The sequence below is a fragment of the Lycorma delicatula genome, chromosome 11 (assembly GCF_047948215.1).
Source record: "Lycorma delicatula isolate Av1 chromosome 11, ASM4794821v1, whole genome shotgun sequence".
Classification (NCBI taxonomy): Eukaryota; Metazoa; Arthropoda; class Insecta; order Hemiptera; family Fulgoridae; genus Lycorma; species Lycorma delicatula.
Window position 1 is genome coordinate 13,917,855 of NC_134465.1, and position 15,808 is coordinate 13,933,662.

The 15,808-nt window shown below is 28.7% G+C and overlaps 1 protein-coding gene across 5 annotated transcripts in view; it reads right to left on the bottom strand.

Annotated features, from left to right (window-relative positions):
- Window positions 1-15,808, bottom strand: part of LOC142332109 (uncharacterized) — a 251,992-nt gene that overhangs the window by 24,627 nt on the left and 211,557 nt on the right. For 2 of the 5 annotated variants that reach the window (XR_012758157.1, XR_012758156.1), the window contains exon 18: window positions 2,234-15,223. Coding sequence is in view for 1 of the 5 variants with exons in the window: in XM_075378336.1 (XP_075234451.1) it covers window positions 14,930-15,223 (294 nt within the window). In the remaining 4 variants the exon portion in view is untranslated. Of the gene's footprint in view, window positions 1-557; window positions 15,224-15,808 lie in introns of those variants that run through there. The other 3 variants (XR_012758155.1, XR_012758154.1, XM_075378336.1) reach the window with 3 other exon arrangements.

The window sequence follows — 15,808 nt, forward strand, 5'->3', positions numbered from 1 at the left end:
TTATTCACGGTTATCATCCCCTAACTTATTCTTTCCCGATGGTTCTCTGTTGATTTTTCTTGAATTCCTACAGGATCTGGGCCATGGTGGCAAGGACCTGTTTCAATTACTGTATTTTTATGATTGATTTTTCTAGCTTTTCTTATAAACTGATCTAAGTACTAGTTTCCTATTCATGGCTGCTTAAAAACCAGTCTAAGATAGAATTAAAGTGCTTATTGGTTAAAACAGAAATTGCTAACAGGTAAACATAAATAACCATTACTTTTTGTGTAAATTTCAAGGTAGGAGAAAAGAATGAGCTAAACAGCATCAGGGGGTTAAACCTACAGAGGAAACGCAGAATGATATTAAATAATTTCAAATTGTTTAATGTACATGTATAATAAACAAAAAAATTGCAGGTGACTTGACAATGGATACAACCACTTATAGAAATTGGTACAGCTATTTTCAAGAAAAAAAAATAAGTTGTCTTATTCACAAACATATTGCTGTACATCGATATGCCAAGCTCACCAATTAGACAATAATTAGTAATGAATGTAAAATAAAAATTGTTGATTTGTTATCAATTAATTTTAACTTAATAGAGAACATTTATTTATGATAGACATTTTTATAGCTACTCTTGAAAACTGAATTAGAGTTTAAAAATTTGTAAGTACAATTACATTGTGTGCTTCATGCCTCATGCCAATACAATTGATGAAAGTCAATAGGCCATAATTAACTTGCATGATAAATCTAAATCCTTGGACAATTTTCTTCCTTAAAAAATCCAAAAAATAATTCAGTTAAGTTTCATTAAAACCAATAGTACCATTCAAAAGTTATACATGAACAGTTACAAATATAAATTTTGATGAATTATAATACTTTCAACTGGTTCAAGCAATAAACAAGCGGGTTCCAGGATAACTGCACCCTTTTCAACCTAATGATTTGACAATATCTGGTTTGTCTTGGGCAGTAAAATCTTTGATGGAATAAGGGAATGGAAATGAATAATCTGGAATGAAGGTACAATTTCAAAGCTTAAGTCATTTTTAGCAATTCATTGAAGTTATACAATACCGGGTTTAGATTTACTGCATGTTGTTGAGATTTATTAACAGCTAATGATTGTAATAATGATACTATTTACATTACTTATATTGAATATTATTAGCTGTACTTCCTGAATTGAATTCGTGGCAATTTTATTTATATATTATTAATATTATAACAATTAATTTGATTAACCAGAAGCCTTAATTCAAATAAATTTTGTTATCTATATCTTTTGCATTCTTACTTCATTTAAAATTTAGCATTGACATGTGCCAAATTTTTTCCAAAAGTGGAAAATTATTTAAGTCAAAAGTTTTTATTTTATTATCAATAATTTTGAATTTTTTATGTAACAAAGTTTCCTAAGAGTCCCACTGCAGTTTCTTAAATGGAAGTTCAACTATATATTAATAAAGCTATCAAATTTTCAAACTATTTCTTTATCTCTAGATTTTGAAGAGTAACAACAGCGTAAAGTTTTTTACGGACATTGTTTTTAAATGATTTTTCCTCTACTGAACATTCAATAAATTATTTTAATATAAGTTAGCAACTTAAATTTAACCGTTAAATCTACTCACATTTATAATCTAAGCAATATTAAGCTATTTAATTTTCTTTATAATATTAAGTTACACATATTATATCGAGTAGTTAAGTAACTCTACACTGTGTAAATTTCTGTTCAAACTTTAATTTAAAATAAAAAAAAAATAGTTTTTATCTTATTCTGTGATTTTTACTTTTTACAAACTTTATTCAACTTTAAATAAAAATCTTCAAGTCAGACTGTACACATTCCTCAAAAAAATGAGCAACATAGTTTACTCAATTCTTTATGAATACCAGTTGAATTATTTTTTTACCAAAACCTGTGTTATTTTGTTGTTAATTTTTTCATTAAATATTTCTATTTAATAAGCATTTTTATTAAATAGCCAATTTTTTATTAAACAGAAACTTAAATTATTGATTTATGGTCTTGTTAGTCAGCTGAAAAATATCCAAAAAATATTAATTAACAAATAAGTATAATAAAAAACAAATTAAAAGAAAGAGCAAAATTATTTACTACATGGCTATGAAAAATACAAAACGTACTTCAATACAGTTGGTCAATTAGGTTATGAGAACAAAAAAAAACAAAACAATTTATGATCAATTGACTAGTAATACTTACGAATGCTAAGGCAGAAACCAAAATAAAACAATAAAAAAATTGAAAAAGTAACATTACATCACCATTAATTTTAACAACAAAAAGGAAAACATATAATTGCACACAAAAAAAAAAATATATATTTATAGAAGAATTCAATGTTTTACAAAGTACCCTCATGAATTTTTAATAAAATGGTTAAATGGTGCAGTAAAATATTCAACAATCATTTTTTGACTCGTGAAAATAGAAGTCACCATAAATAAAAAAAAATTGTTCTTCCTATGTGATTAAAGGGTAGGATTCTTGTTCACTGTAAAACTTAAGTAGTGTTGTAATAGAACCAAAAAAAAATGTTTGTTATTTTAGTTGACATTAGTTTAAAGGTGAATGTGATAAAATTTTTATTGCTATAATTTATGATAAAAACCTTTGACCTATATCATGATTATAAATTACAAACAATAAAACAATGTTTTTTTTTTTTAATCGGATAAATTGTTATTATTTCAGTTGAAGATAACGAAATAGAAAATTTATAGATCTATAAAGTACACGTATGTTCAGTACGTACATTTTTATGTTTTTACAACTATTATATTATTTTAAGTTTTTGGGTTTCATTGACCTATCCTACTGGCCTAAAAATTCTGCTGGTCAATCTGTATAATAATACATTAATAATTTATTTATTCTCCAGCAGATTTTGCTTATATTTGCTCCTTCAAAAATGTTTTGCAGCACTTGGAGCCCCTTGTCGCAGCTTCAGTTAGGTTCAGACACTGTAGCAGATGTGCGGGCTCAAACCATTTAAAATCAATCATCATACAGATAGCCTTATCTACAATGGCTCTTTCTGAATTGTGTAATGCAAGTTCTCTTCCGCCTGTTCAGCCAAATTTGGATAAGGTTGAAAATGGCTTTTGGCGGGTTGTCTTAAAATTTAATTTCAGAATTTTCCATAAAGCTAGTCCTCTTTTTTTGACCGAGCAGTAAAGCTTTCGAGGTCTATGGAGGAAGCAGTTTACTTATCACTGTCTGGGTGCCTCTATTTGCTGTCCATATATTGGATGGCATGGATTAGTTACTTGACAAATTGTTGTCCTCTTTTCAGTAATGATCCTTATTATTGAATGAAAGCTTGGAATATTTAGTTTTACTTAAAAGAATGCTAATGCAATATTCTTATTAGTCATTTTGAAGACTGTATAATTACTATTTTTTAACAGCTATTTACATTTTTCTTAGGATTATTAGAATATTTCTCTTGTATATCACTATATGCTCACTCACAATATTTAGTTCGCAACTAAAAATTCTTATTTAGTTTCTTGAGGATATATAGTTGTTATTTCTTTGGAATTTTGTTAACTAGTAAATATAAATCTTTATATATTTAAAAAGAATTAAATGTCAAATAAAAAATATTAATACAGAAACATTATATGATAAGATTTGAATTTTTGTTCTAAATAATGTAACATTTAACGGATATTTTTCATAATTTAAAGCGATAACTAAATATATATATATTATTTAACTACAAATACCAACTTAACTACTTATACTACAAATACTGTAATTATAAATACTAAGATCTGTGCACAAATGTTAAATTAATTAGGGGAGAAGCAAGGTGATCCGGATCAGGTAAAGGCGAATGTCATTGTGTTATCAGCTAAGTTAAAGTCAATGGTCAATGCATTTTTCACCAAGAATACCATAAATGGTTTCATGTTCCAGGATATGCTAGAACAATTTTTCACTTCAGAATTAGACATAGATGACCAAAAAGGTTGATTTCACTCACAACCAGGTGGTTAATCGCTGTTCTACTGCAAAGAAGTTCAGGATTTTCTTGATCCTAGGTTAATGGAACAGCGAGCTGTTAAATTGCACGGTTAAGTTATTCCATGAATTTGATACCATTCGAATCTTTTAAAGAAGGTATCATTAATGATCAAATGTTTGTTCTATTCTTACCTACTAATCTTATTGCCAAAAACAGTATCAACATTACAATAACAGAAGTGACACTGGATATATTGAATCAAGTTTAGCAACAAATTGATCTGTAGTGGGATTTCTGACATTTCACCAGTGCATGTCATCAAACAGAAGAGACTGTTTTTATAGATAGCTTGATACGTTTTATTATAAAATAAGCCCTAACTGATTTTGTGGATATGCCCAAAGGTTCTTTCTGAATTATTAGGTCAGACCGGAAAGTAATTAATGTCATACTTTTATTGTGAAGCGACTGTATGTTGCAGTGCGCTCTATCATCCACTAGGATCGATGGTGGTGTAAGTCAACTACCGAGTGATTGCTCAGTTGTCTCTGAGCTCTTGAAGGTGAAGGATAAGCAATTTTGTAAACCTCTGTTTCATCTCTTGTACAAGTTGTGATGCAGGGTTCACTGGAACGAAGAGATGCGATCAAGTTTTGTGTGAAGCTTAGTAAGTCTGCAGCAGAAACTTTTCCGACGGTTCAACAGGCCTTTGGGGATGAGAGTTTATCACAAAGGCAAGTCTACAGATGGTACAAGGCATTTTTGGAAGGCTGTGAAGAGGTTGACAATGAAGCCCGTGCTGGATGCCTCTCAACCTTCTCAAACAACGAAAATGTGACTTGCGTGAAAGAACTTTTGCAAACAGACCGTTGAATGAGTGTTCGTTTAATGGCTGACATGTTAAATATTCCAAAAACTGTTGTCCATGAGATTGTGACCAAGGATTTGCACATGAGAAAAGCATGTGCGAAGCTTGTCCCAAGAATTTTGACCGACAACCAAAAATCTTGCCGAGTGGAAATTTATCAAGACACTTTTATGAAATGTGGATATTTCAGTATGACCCCAAAACGAAGAGACAAAGTGCTGAGTGGCACACATCAGCATCCCCTCGCTCCATGAAGGCTCGAATGAGCAAATCAAAGATCAAGACCATGCTCATTGAGTTTTTTGACATCAGGGGGATCATCCACCGTGAGTTTATACCTTCCGGGACAACAGTTAACTCAAAATTTTATGTAGAAGTCCTCAAGAGACTGAGAACAAGGATACGGCATGTCAGACCTGACATCAGTGGTGATCGGAAACTTCACTATGACAACATGCCAGCCCACACTGCCTTCGCCATGACCAGTTTCCTGGCCAAATCTAATGTGACAATGCAGCCCCAGCCACCCTAAAGTCCTGAATTGGCTCCTGCAGTCTTCTTTTTGTTTCCCCATTTGAAATTCCTCTGAAAGGACATCGTTACAAAATAACTGACAACATGAAAGCAGCTTGTGAAATGGCTTTAAATGCACTTTCTGAACAGGCCTTCCAGGATGCTTTTGCAGATTGGAAATCTCATGGGTAAAGATGTATTGACGCAGAAGGGCAATATTTAAAAAAAATTTTAATGTACAGGTATTATTATGTCAATAAATGTTTTTTTTCATACTTGTAGACTTTGTGACATTACTTTCCCAACATACCTTGTACCTGTATCGTAAATATAGAGTGATTTTCAACTATAAACACTGTGAAAGTGAAATTATTAAATTAGCATTAGCACATGAGCGTTCAGTTAGAAGGAAGGCTTGAGTTTAGCATTAAAAGGTTGCAGTATTGCAAAGACTGATAAATAGACAGCAGTAATTATCTGTTTCTTTATTTGTTTCATTAAACAGTTACTTTTATTAAATTAAGGGGGGTTATTATTCTGAGCAATTATAGATCTAGCAGTGATAAATAAGCAGTCTTATTTATGACTATTAAAAATTTCATACTAAAAAAGTTGTTTGGGCCTAAACTGTCAAAAGTAGATTAAGTATAACATGTTTGTTAAAACCGACCTCAACTTAGAAAAAAATCGAGAACCATTCATTTACACTGCTATTTTTGATTTTCTACATTTGAAACAAGTAAACAAAGTAAATAGCAAATAAAAATTAAAATTAATTACAAAACACAGGATGCATAAAAATAATAATATTTACTTATATTAAATATTATTAATTTTGTTAGATAACACTTAATATTATTCATATATAAACTATCAGTTCCTGACAATAAATTACAGTAATATTTTACAATGATGCATGCATAATAATTATTTAATTATTGTAAAAATAAAATTAGTATATAATCACAATTAAAAATCAAATTAAAACTTAACAATTTAAGCACTCATGGCAAAATTTACATAATATTTACATTATAATAGTTTTTTTATAATGAAACAGGTAATAATAATAATTGATAAAAATAAAAATAATAATAATAGTAATAACAATAATGGTGGTGATGATGATAATAAAAAAAACTTAAAAGTAGTCTATTTCAATAATTTTATAACAAAGAAAGAAAAAATTACACATCCAGAAAGTAAGATCTGTTTTATCTAAATATTTCCGCTGCGGCATTATAATCATAATCCTAAGTGTACATGGTGTTGCCTGATAAGTTAGGAAGGGACTGATGCCATTCTTATTCAGTGGTCTAGACTAAATCCTTCTTAGTGTGTTTATACTTTTTAAGAAAATCAAGACACCTGTTGCACGTGTAGCAAACTACTTCTACTTCTTGAACGCAACCATTATTAAACGGGTTAAAATTAGATTGTGATTTTTATGAAGAAATTGTAACGAGTGATTCCATGGTACAGAGATGTATGAGATTGAAGGATAGTGGGATTTCATGAAGGATGTGATCAGGGTTGGCCCAAGGTGGCTGGCAAGGTAGGCAACTGCCTACGGTGGCAAAATTTAGAAGCAGCAAAACCACCTAAACTAGAGCAAAAAAAATATAAAAACAACCCACAAAAATATATTTTGATTACTTGAATCTATAAAATATTATTATTTACTATTTATTAGTAAAATAATATTATTGCACTAGTTTTGTTTATCGGTTTAAAAGTATATTTAAATTATCTCTGAAAATAGTAGGTACTAGTTTTAGTTTGTAAGTTTGTTGTCATTAGCTTGTTAAAAATGTAAATTTTGTTTTTCAATAAAACAGTTTTCCTTAAATCTTAGTATTATAGTCTTAATTCAATTATATGTTATTTTTCTGATTAACATTGTTCTTTTATAAATCTGTTTTTTGAAACTAAGGGGTGACATTTTTTGAGTGTGCCCCTATTGTGGCAAAAACACTAGGGCTGGCCCTGATGTGATATGCACAATTATAAATGAAGCGAATGACCATCATTGATGACCAACAATTTGGTGAATGCATTTGATGACAAGGTTAAAGAGAAGACGTTTCATAATCATATCTTTCTGTACATTTTCTAGAAATTTCATATTCATTTCTACACTAAACTGTGTCTGAGAAATTGAATTATTGCTAATTGTGTGCACCCTGGGGTGCCTAAGATGTTAATGTTAAATGATGAAATGTTAATGTTAAATGTTAGAACAGCACATTTGCTGTCCTACTGTTTCATTTTGTACTTAGAACAAAATGATTTCTTGGGTCGTGTAATCAATGGGAACAAAACATGGGTATCACACATAATGCCCGAATTGAAACTACAATCTATGGATGGTGATACAATTTTTCACCCAGAAAGCCAAAATGCTAGCCGATGTTTCCACTTAGAAGTTTATTTGCAGAGTGTTTTGGGGTAAAAAAGATATTTTTCTATCATCTTTTTGCCTTGAGGCTGTACAAACAATAGCAAAATTCTGTCTATTGCAAAACTCTGAAAAAATTTGACCTGTGATCTAGAACAAGCGACATGGCTCGCACATATTCTACCCCACACACAATATCTCCTCATGATCTTCGACTGAGAACAATTTCATCATCTCTGTATGGCCTAGATTTTGTACCAAATGTCTATCGCATAATTTTTTATGCCTTAAAACCTTTCTTGCTGACAGTTTGACAATAACAATGAAGTCAAACAAGTTATTTACACATGGCTTATGTTGTAGGTGGCATCATTTGATGACAAACTGATACAACTTCTGGTGCTCTGCAGTGGTAATTGCCTTAAAAATGGTGGAACTATGAAGAAAAATATGATTATGAATTATATGTCAAAGAGGAATAAAAATTTGTTATTAGTATGTTCTTAATGTTTTTTAATAGTCTTTTGGCTCTTACTTTCTGGATAAACTCTCATATGTAGTTTCATATATATATATATATATATATATATATAGTGTGTATATATATATATATATATATATATACACACACTAAACTGATTATACAGCTTACAAAGTGGAGAAGTTCATACAAATAACATCTGAAAATGCTTTGCTATTGAGTTATGGGTAGCAAAAAACTTTGCCTGGATTTCAGTTTCCCAAGTGAAATGTGGTCATACTGAAATTTTTAAGGCATTATAACTTGATGGTTTCTTATGTTTTTTGACCTGAAAAATCCAATGAAACAGGTCTCAGAACTGTATAAAAGGTTTAGTGACAAAAAACACATTTTTTAGGTTTAAGTACAATAACTTTGTTAAATGACTAATAAATGCATAAATTTTATTATAAATCTGTACCGAATTTAATTCTAACAAGATTGATGTAATAAAGTCTATGAAAAAAAAAACTATCAACCTTTATTATTAAATAATGCTATGAATTTAAAAATATATAAAAACAGCTATTTTTAGTGTAATAAATTTAGACTTTGAAAGATTATGTTAGCAACACTAAACCTATGTTTCAAAATTAATCTGAATACTACTCATTGTTGTCACAAAATTGTGATTACGTGTTAATAATAATAATATATATTAGGTAATTTAGTTGCTTTTTGAAATAATTTTGATCGCTTAATTATTTTTGAGATGAAGTTATATAGTGTTTTGCATTTGTTGTGTCTAAACTGTACCTATATTTTTCCACTTGAATCTGAATTTAAAAAAGTCAAATACCATTTTGAATTCTTTGTTTTGAAAAATGCTGCATTTCTTCACTTGTGTAGAAAATGGTGATATGATTTTTGTGATATGGCTTTTGTGAAGGAAGTGCTCAAGCTGTGTTGGAAGAATACAGATGTAGGTATTCTGGATGAGTAGTTCCAAACCGTAAAGTATTTTGTAGATGGTTTAATAATTTTTGTGGTATTCTTCAGGTGGTACAGCTTAGTCCTACTACAAACATGCAATAAATTCCACAAAGAACAGTATGGAGAACAATACATTCTAATAGACTGCATCCTTATCGTGTTCAGAAAGTTCACCACAACCACCTGGGTGCCTGACAACTGCAGCTATCAATGAGTTAAAAATAACTACCGGTTAATTTCATTCATATTTTCTGAAGAAACTACTTTTAGCCGTGATGGAATAAACAACACAAAGAATCCACATTGGTGGTCTGAAGAAAAGTCATATTCTATAGTCGAATCAAATTTCCACCAATGATTTTCAGTGAATGTTTAGTTGGCATGATGAACAAACTAATTAATAGGTCCTTTCCTACTAGAACAATCCGTTATGGGGAGAAATTATCTGGAATTTTTAAAGAATGAATTTCTTACAGCGCTTGAAAACTTCTCTTTGGCAAAATGAATTGAATGTACTATAACTTGATGGAGCCGGAACACATTTAACGAATGAAGTAAGACAATTCTCAGATTAAAAATTTACAGCTAAATGGATTGGTCATAGCGGGCTAGTAAATCGGCCACCTAGATCATTGGATCTTATTCCCTTAAATTACTGTTTATGGGGATGGATGAAACACAAGCAAAAACTAGACGCATGTGATAAACTGATCGCTCACAATCTCAATGCTGCTGGCCTTATTAAGAAAGCCAAGATGTCATTAGGTTGGCGACAGAAAATGTAAGGAAATGAGTTGAAAAATGCATCAATGTCAATAGCGGAATTTCCAAACATTTATTGTAAATTGATGCAGTATAAACCAAAATGAGTATTTTTTTTAAGGTAAATTTAAAGTATTCCAACTTTTCAAAGGTATAAATTAAATCTACTAAAAACAAATGTTTTTAATCTTTACAAATTCCTAAAAATTTTTTGTTAACTTTTGTTCTGTTTAGTTTTTAATAATAAAAGTTGATTTTTTTTTACATATTTTTTATTACATCAATTTTCATACGATTAAGTTCTCTACAAAATTTGATAAAATCTATGTATTTATTAGTCATTTAGTAAAGTTATTGTATTTCAAAACTAAAAAAAATGTGTATGTCACTTAAGTTCTCTGTTTTATGTTGGATATTATGAAATCTACAAGACATACAGTTCTAAAATCTGTTTTATTTGATTTTTCAGGTCAAAAAACATAAGAAACCATCAAATTTACCCCTCATACAATGGCTTAAAAATTTCAGTATGACATTTTACAGGGGGAACTAAAATCCGGGTGAAATGTTTAGCTAGGCATAACTCGATAGGCTTTTAGTCATATGTTTCTATGAAATTTTTTCCTTATTTCAAGCTCTAGAATCAGTTCCCAAATTTTTTCCTTTTCCTCCTGAATCATTCTGTATATAGATACATTCATTCTTCATAGATTCATTCTATATATATATATATATATATATATTTTGATACATGTTGTACCTGATTCATAATTATCTATACACAGCAAAAACTATTGAAGATAAATTGATAACATTTGTATACATGCTCTTCTTACAGTGTAAATCCACATTTTAACAAATGTAGATAACTTGATTTTTGGTGCGTGTAAACTTCATTTGTATATCTAAAAACCGATTTCTTAATTTTTCAAAATTCAATCTTGGAAGGGATAAAGAAAGCTAAAAACATTTTGAATGATGGTTGCAAATTTTATCCATTTCTGACTATACTACATGAGATATTTACTAGATCTGGGGTTGTAAATACTCTTAAGACAAATATCTAAAAATCATTTTCATGTGTTTTTGAATTTCTATTTTTTGGGGGTGCAATGGTGTACAACACAAGTGCAACGTGACTGGCTGCACCTGCCTCTGGTTACTTGATTAAAAAACATAAAATAAAAAAAGATTTAAAAAAAATTGAGAAGAGAAGTACAGACTCCTCTTAGTGGTGTTTGTCAGGTAATGCTAAGAAGTGGGAAAAAAATATTTTTACCCGTCCTTTATACGGGTAACCGGCTATAACTTAACTACCACTTTTAAGATAGAGGCTGACTATTTTGAAACCTGAATTCTTTAGATTATTCAAAATTTCAGGTCCTGTGCCGACCAAACTGTTGTTTTGAAAAAGTTATAATAACTGATATTTTTTATAAATTGGATAAGCTTTAATCTTTATTTATCATTTTTATTCTCATAAGCATGAGGACAAGGAAGGGTCCAGGGGGTAGAGTCCCCATGCTGGATAGGAAACGCAAGTAATCACATACAGAAATACAGCACGTTTAAATCTTGAGTAGAAATATATACACAGGGATGTATATATATGTATATACATACAGAAATACAGTACATTTAAATCTTGAGTAGAAACTGTTAAAACCTTTTGTTGATAAATTATAATTTATTTCATAATTAAACTTAAACTTATTTCTTACATCATACCTATACTATACGTTGAAATTAAAATATAAAAAAATACTTGACATGACTACAAAATCAGAACAATTATTGAAAAAAATATCATGTTTATCCTTTAGTAAGCTAAATAAAATTGATAAAATTTCTACAAAAATAATTTTTTATTGATATCACATTAGAAAAAAATCACAAGCTAGTTTTATGTAGAGAAGATCTATTTTATCACAATCTAAAAATTCCCACATTATAAATATTTTAATTTCCTTTGGTAGATTGATTTAAAAATCTAATTTACAAGAAGTGGTTATGATTTATGGCACATTACATGTGGCACATTTATTAAATCATGCATAAATATAAATACAAAGTTATAATAGGTAAAAAAAAAACTTAATTCTTATACTTTTTAACATTTCCAATAAATCTTATTAAATACTGACGCTTTTAGTTCTGAAAAAATATAAATATATACAGTTTTAAACGTCTATAAGTACTTTGAAAGATTTATAATTCAAATTACTGTAGAAGCAAAGGGTTGCCCAGAAATTTTAATACAATTTGTTAAACTATTTTGAAACTAATTACTCCATAAAATCATTATATTAAAATATTATCGTATGAGGTAACTATAAAAGGCTCCTGGAATCGGTGGATTTTGTTTGAAATAGTAATTGTGTTGAAGGAAATTTAATCTCATAATTTAACAGCATCCAGATATTCAGGATTCTACTATATATTTTTTTTTAAGATAGTAATGAATTTATTAAGTAATAATAAATTGTTCATTCATCAACTTAATTATGCACTTGCTTGTTAATAAAATACATAAATTTAAATTAACTGTTACAACCAGACATATCAGTTTTTAAGATTAGCTACAGAACACTATTCTAACACATAAAAGCTATAAAAACTTTATCTATGTTATAACTGTTCTCTAAATCTTCAGTTTAAGGAACAGGTGGCAGAGTTCACCAAGGAGGGACCATCAAGTTCATTTCCTGATCTCAAAAATGTTTAGATGTTAACAAGGAGTTAACATCTTATTGGTTAATAACAAATTATCAGTTAATGACAAAACAATACTGACTAAAAAATGAACCTTGTATTTTTAAATTATTTAATCATTAATGGGCTAAGTTATAGTCTTTCTTCTAGCGCATCAGATCAGGCTGGAGAAACACAGCGAAGTAATCTATGTCTGTCAAGAAAGTCAATCATAACATGTTGCAAAATAATTAGGTTTATATATGTCAAATACATATAATATGTGCATATTTGAATGGGCATAAAAGAAATGGAAGCAACCAAATTTAAGGGGCATCAGTGCATGCAATTAAATTATTTATGGAAGCACACAAGGAGGCGAACTAGGAATAGATTAAAACATTAAATAAATAATTATATTTCTGCACAAAAACTTGATGTAAATTAGAAAGAATATTACTGCTGATTGTGAATAATAAGCATAGTTCATGAAAAATAAGTATTTGGTCTGTCAGATCAGATCAGTCAGTCAGATGTGATTTCGGATTGACATTAAAATCTTCATTCATTTTTTTCTTAGGATCCTTACGATCGGTATATTATTTGTGTTCTATATGAAGTTATTTTTTCAATCATTTACCGTGTTAAGATTAAACGGAATAACTCTAAACCATAGTGGATTAAAAAAAAAGTACAATATTTACGTACATATTGTCATAATAAAGAAAGATATAAGGTCACCGATATAGTCTTAGGATATCTGGCATCTGCTACACATTGCAAAGGGATGCTATGATTATCTTACACATTTGTTTTAGAATTATATTTGCATCAAATGTATAATGTCTATCATCGGTATTGTTTATAATAAAGCAAAATGAAACAAGCAAGTGCTTTAATGTTAGTGGTGATATTTATCACCATATTTAATAGAAACATGGTATCTTTACTCAATTTACTTCAAAATAGAGGTATTCATTTATGCAGCACAGCTTGTGTAAATCTAACTGATTTCAGTACAGTTACCAAAATTTTAATAATATGAAATACAGAATGTTAATGTTTATTATGACCTTAACCCGTTAACTGCCAAGGATGCAAATATACAGCATATCAGTAATATTCAGTGACAAACTTAATAATGATAGTAATAATACTAATGTTTTTCTTGAAGAAACATTCAGTCATTTTAGAGCAAAGACTGAAAGCAAAAACAAATTCTAAGGTTATACAATTGAACACTGGTCTTTACAATTTTGAACTATCAGATGATAACTGTAATAACAATACTATTATAATAGTTTTTCCCTCTCTAAAAAACTGCAAACACAAAATAAATATATTTATTTATTTAATTTGAAATAGTTTTGTTCTATAGCAAACTTTTCTGAAACTACAATAACTAAAAATACTTCATTAAAATCCTTTTTGTTTTGGATTTATTTATTGAATGAATAAACAACCATTGAAAATGATTATTTTAGAAATGTAATTTTTTCTGTTAATAAACTGTTAATATTAATAAAAACTAAATTAAAAAAAATCATATTTATTCATTTCTTGGCTGACCTGCAGTATTTATTTAGCATTATGAAAACCGGTGGCTAATGGGTTAAGTACACATAACATTAACAATATTGAAAATTTTTTAAACTGTACACAGGATGCCATTTTAATGAAAATTAAAGAAATAAATTTATAATTATATTTTATAATTTAAAAAAAAAAATTAATATATTTATTATTTAATTTTATATCCACAGAAATATGTGGATTAATCACTGTTTTTGAAAAAAAAAATCACTCAATTAAGTGATAATTATCTTTATATATAATCACTTCAAAATATACCTATATTATTATTAATGTTATTATCATCATTATAATATAAACATATGCAATATTTTTTTACTAATAATAACAATAATTAATTACATTTACATTACATGAAAAATGAATTATGTAATTAATACATCTAAATAACAATAAAGACTAAAAAGCAATATCATCACAATACCTTTTTTCATAATTACAATAATGAATCAAGACAATAACTACATAAATGGCCTGTAATTATAATATATCAACTTTTAACAATGATAAGCAAATGTAAATCTAAAAATCACTGCAAGTAATTGCAAAACACTTATATCAATTATAATAATTACAAAAAAAGAGAAATATACATATATCACAAAAAAAATAACAAAATAAGTGCCTTATTTTTAACAATAATAAACCTAACCGTTATGAGTTGATTTATCAGATATTACAGAGACAGGTTCTTCTTCAGTTTCACTTTCATTTTCATTACGATCAATATTACCATGAAGATGAGTATCATCATCATCATCATCATCATCATCATTGTCATCAGTAAATACTGGTCCTAAATTTGAATGATTATATGCATGACTTTCATCACCGGTCTTATTAAAACTTATAAGAGGTTTTAAAGCCGATCGTAACGAAAGGAACAGACGTGGAAATAGTATCTCTTGTTGCGCTAATAATTGTTTCGTTCGATGTCGTTCCTAAACAAAACAAAAAAAATTTTTCAACATTCATTAAAATTAAATATTTATTTATTAAATTATTTTATACTTTGCTAATCAAAACTACTACTACAGTTTTTATTACTGATCCACTGGTCTCTGGTGGAGCGATAGCATCTCTTTCTTTAATTCGGAATGTTCTGTAATTGTAAAGGGATTTTAGATTTTTCATAGAATACAAAATCCATTTTTCATGATAAATTGTAATGAGGTGGTTAGTCTACAATAGTTAAAGTACATTAATTCCTGTTAAGAATGAACTATTATGCTATTATCTTAAAAACAAAGTTTCATAAACATTTATTCATTTTTAGGCGGTGGAAATTTATAAATTTATTATCATTTAGCCTGTTAGTTGAGATAGAGGGTAATATGAAATAAAAGTTTTTGTCTAAGTAATGTGTAAAATAAGGCATTAATAATACAGATAAGTTTAAGTAATATGTACAATAATAAATATAAAATAAATGTTTACCGATGTAGTATATCAAAGTTCACTCGGCACAGCTATTGCATAGGATGATGACTGGAGGTGCTGAACAGGAATGTTTTGACAAGTTTTTA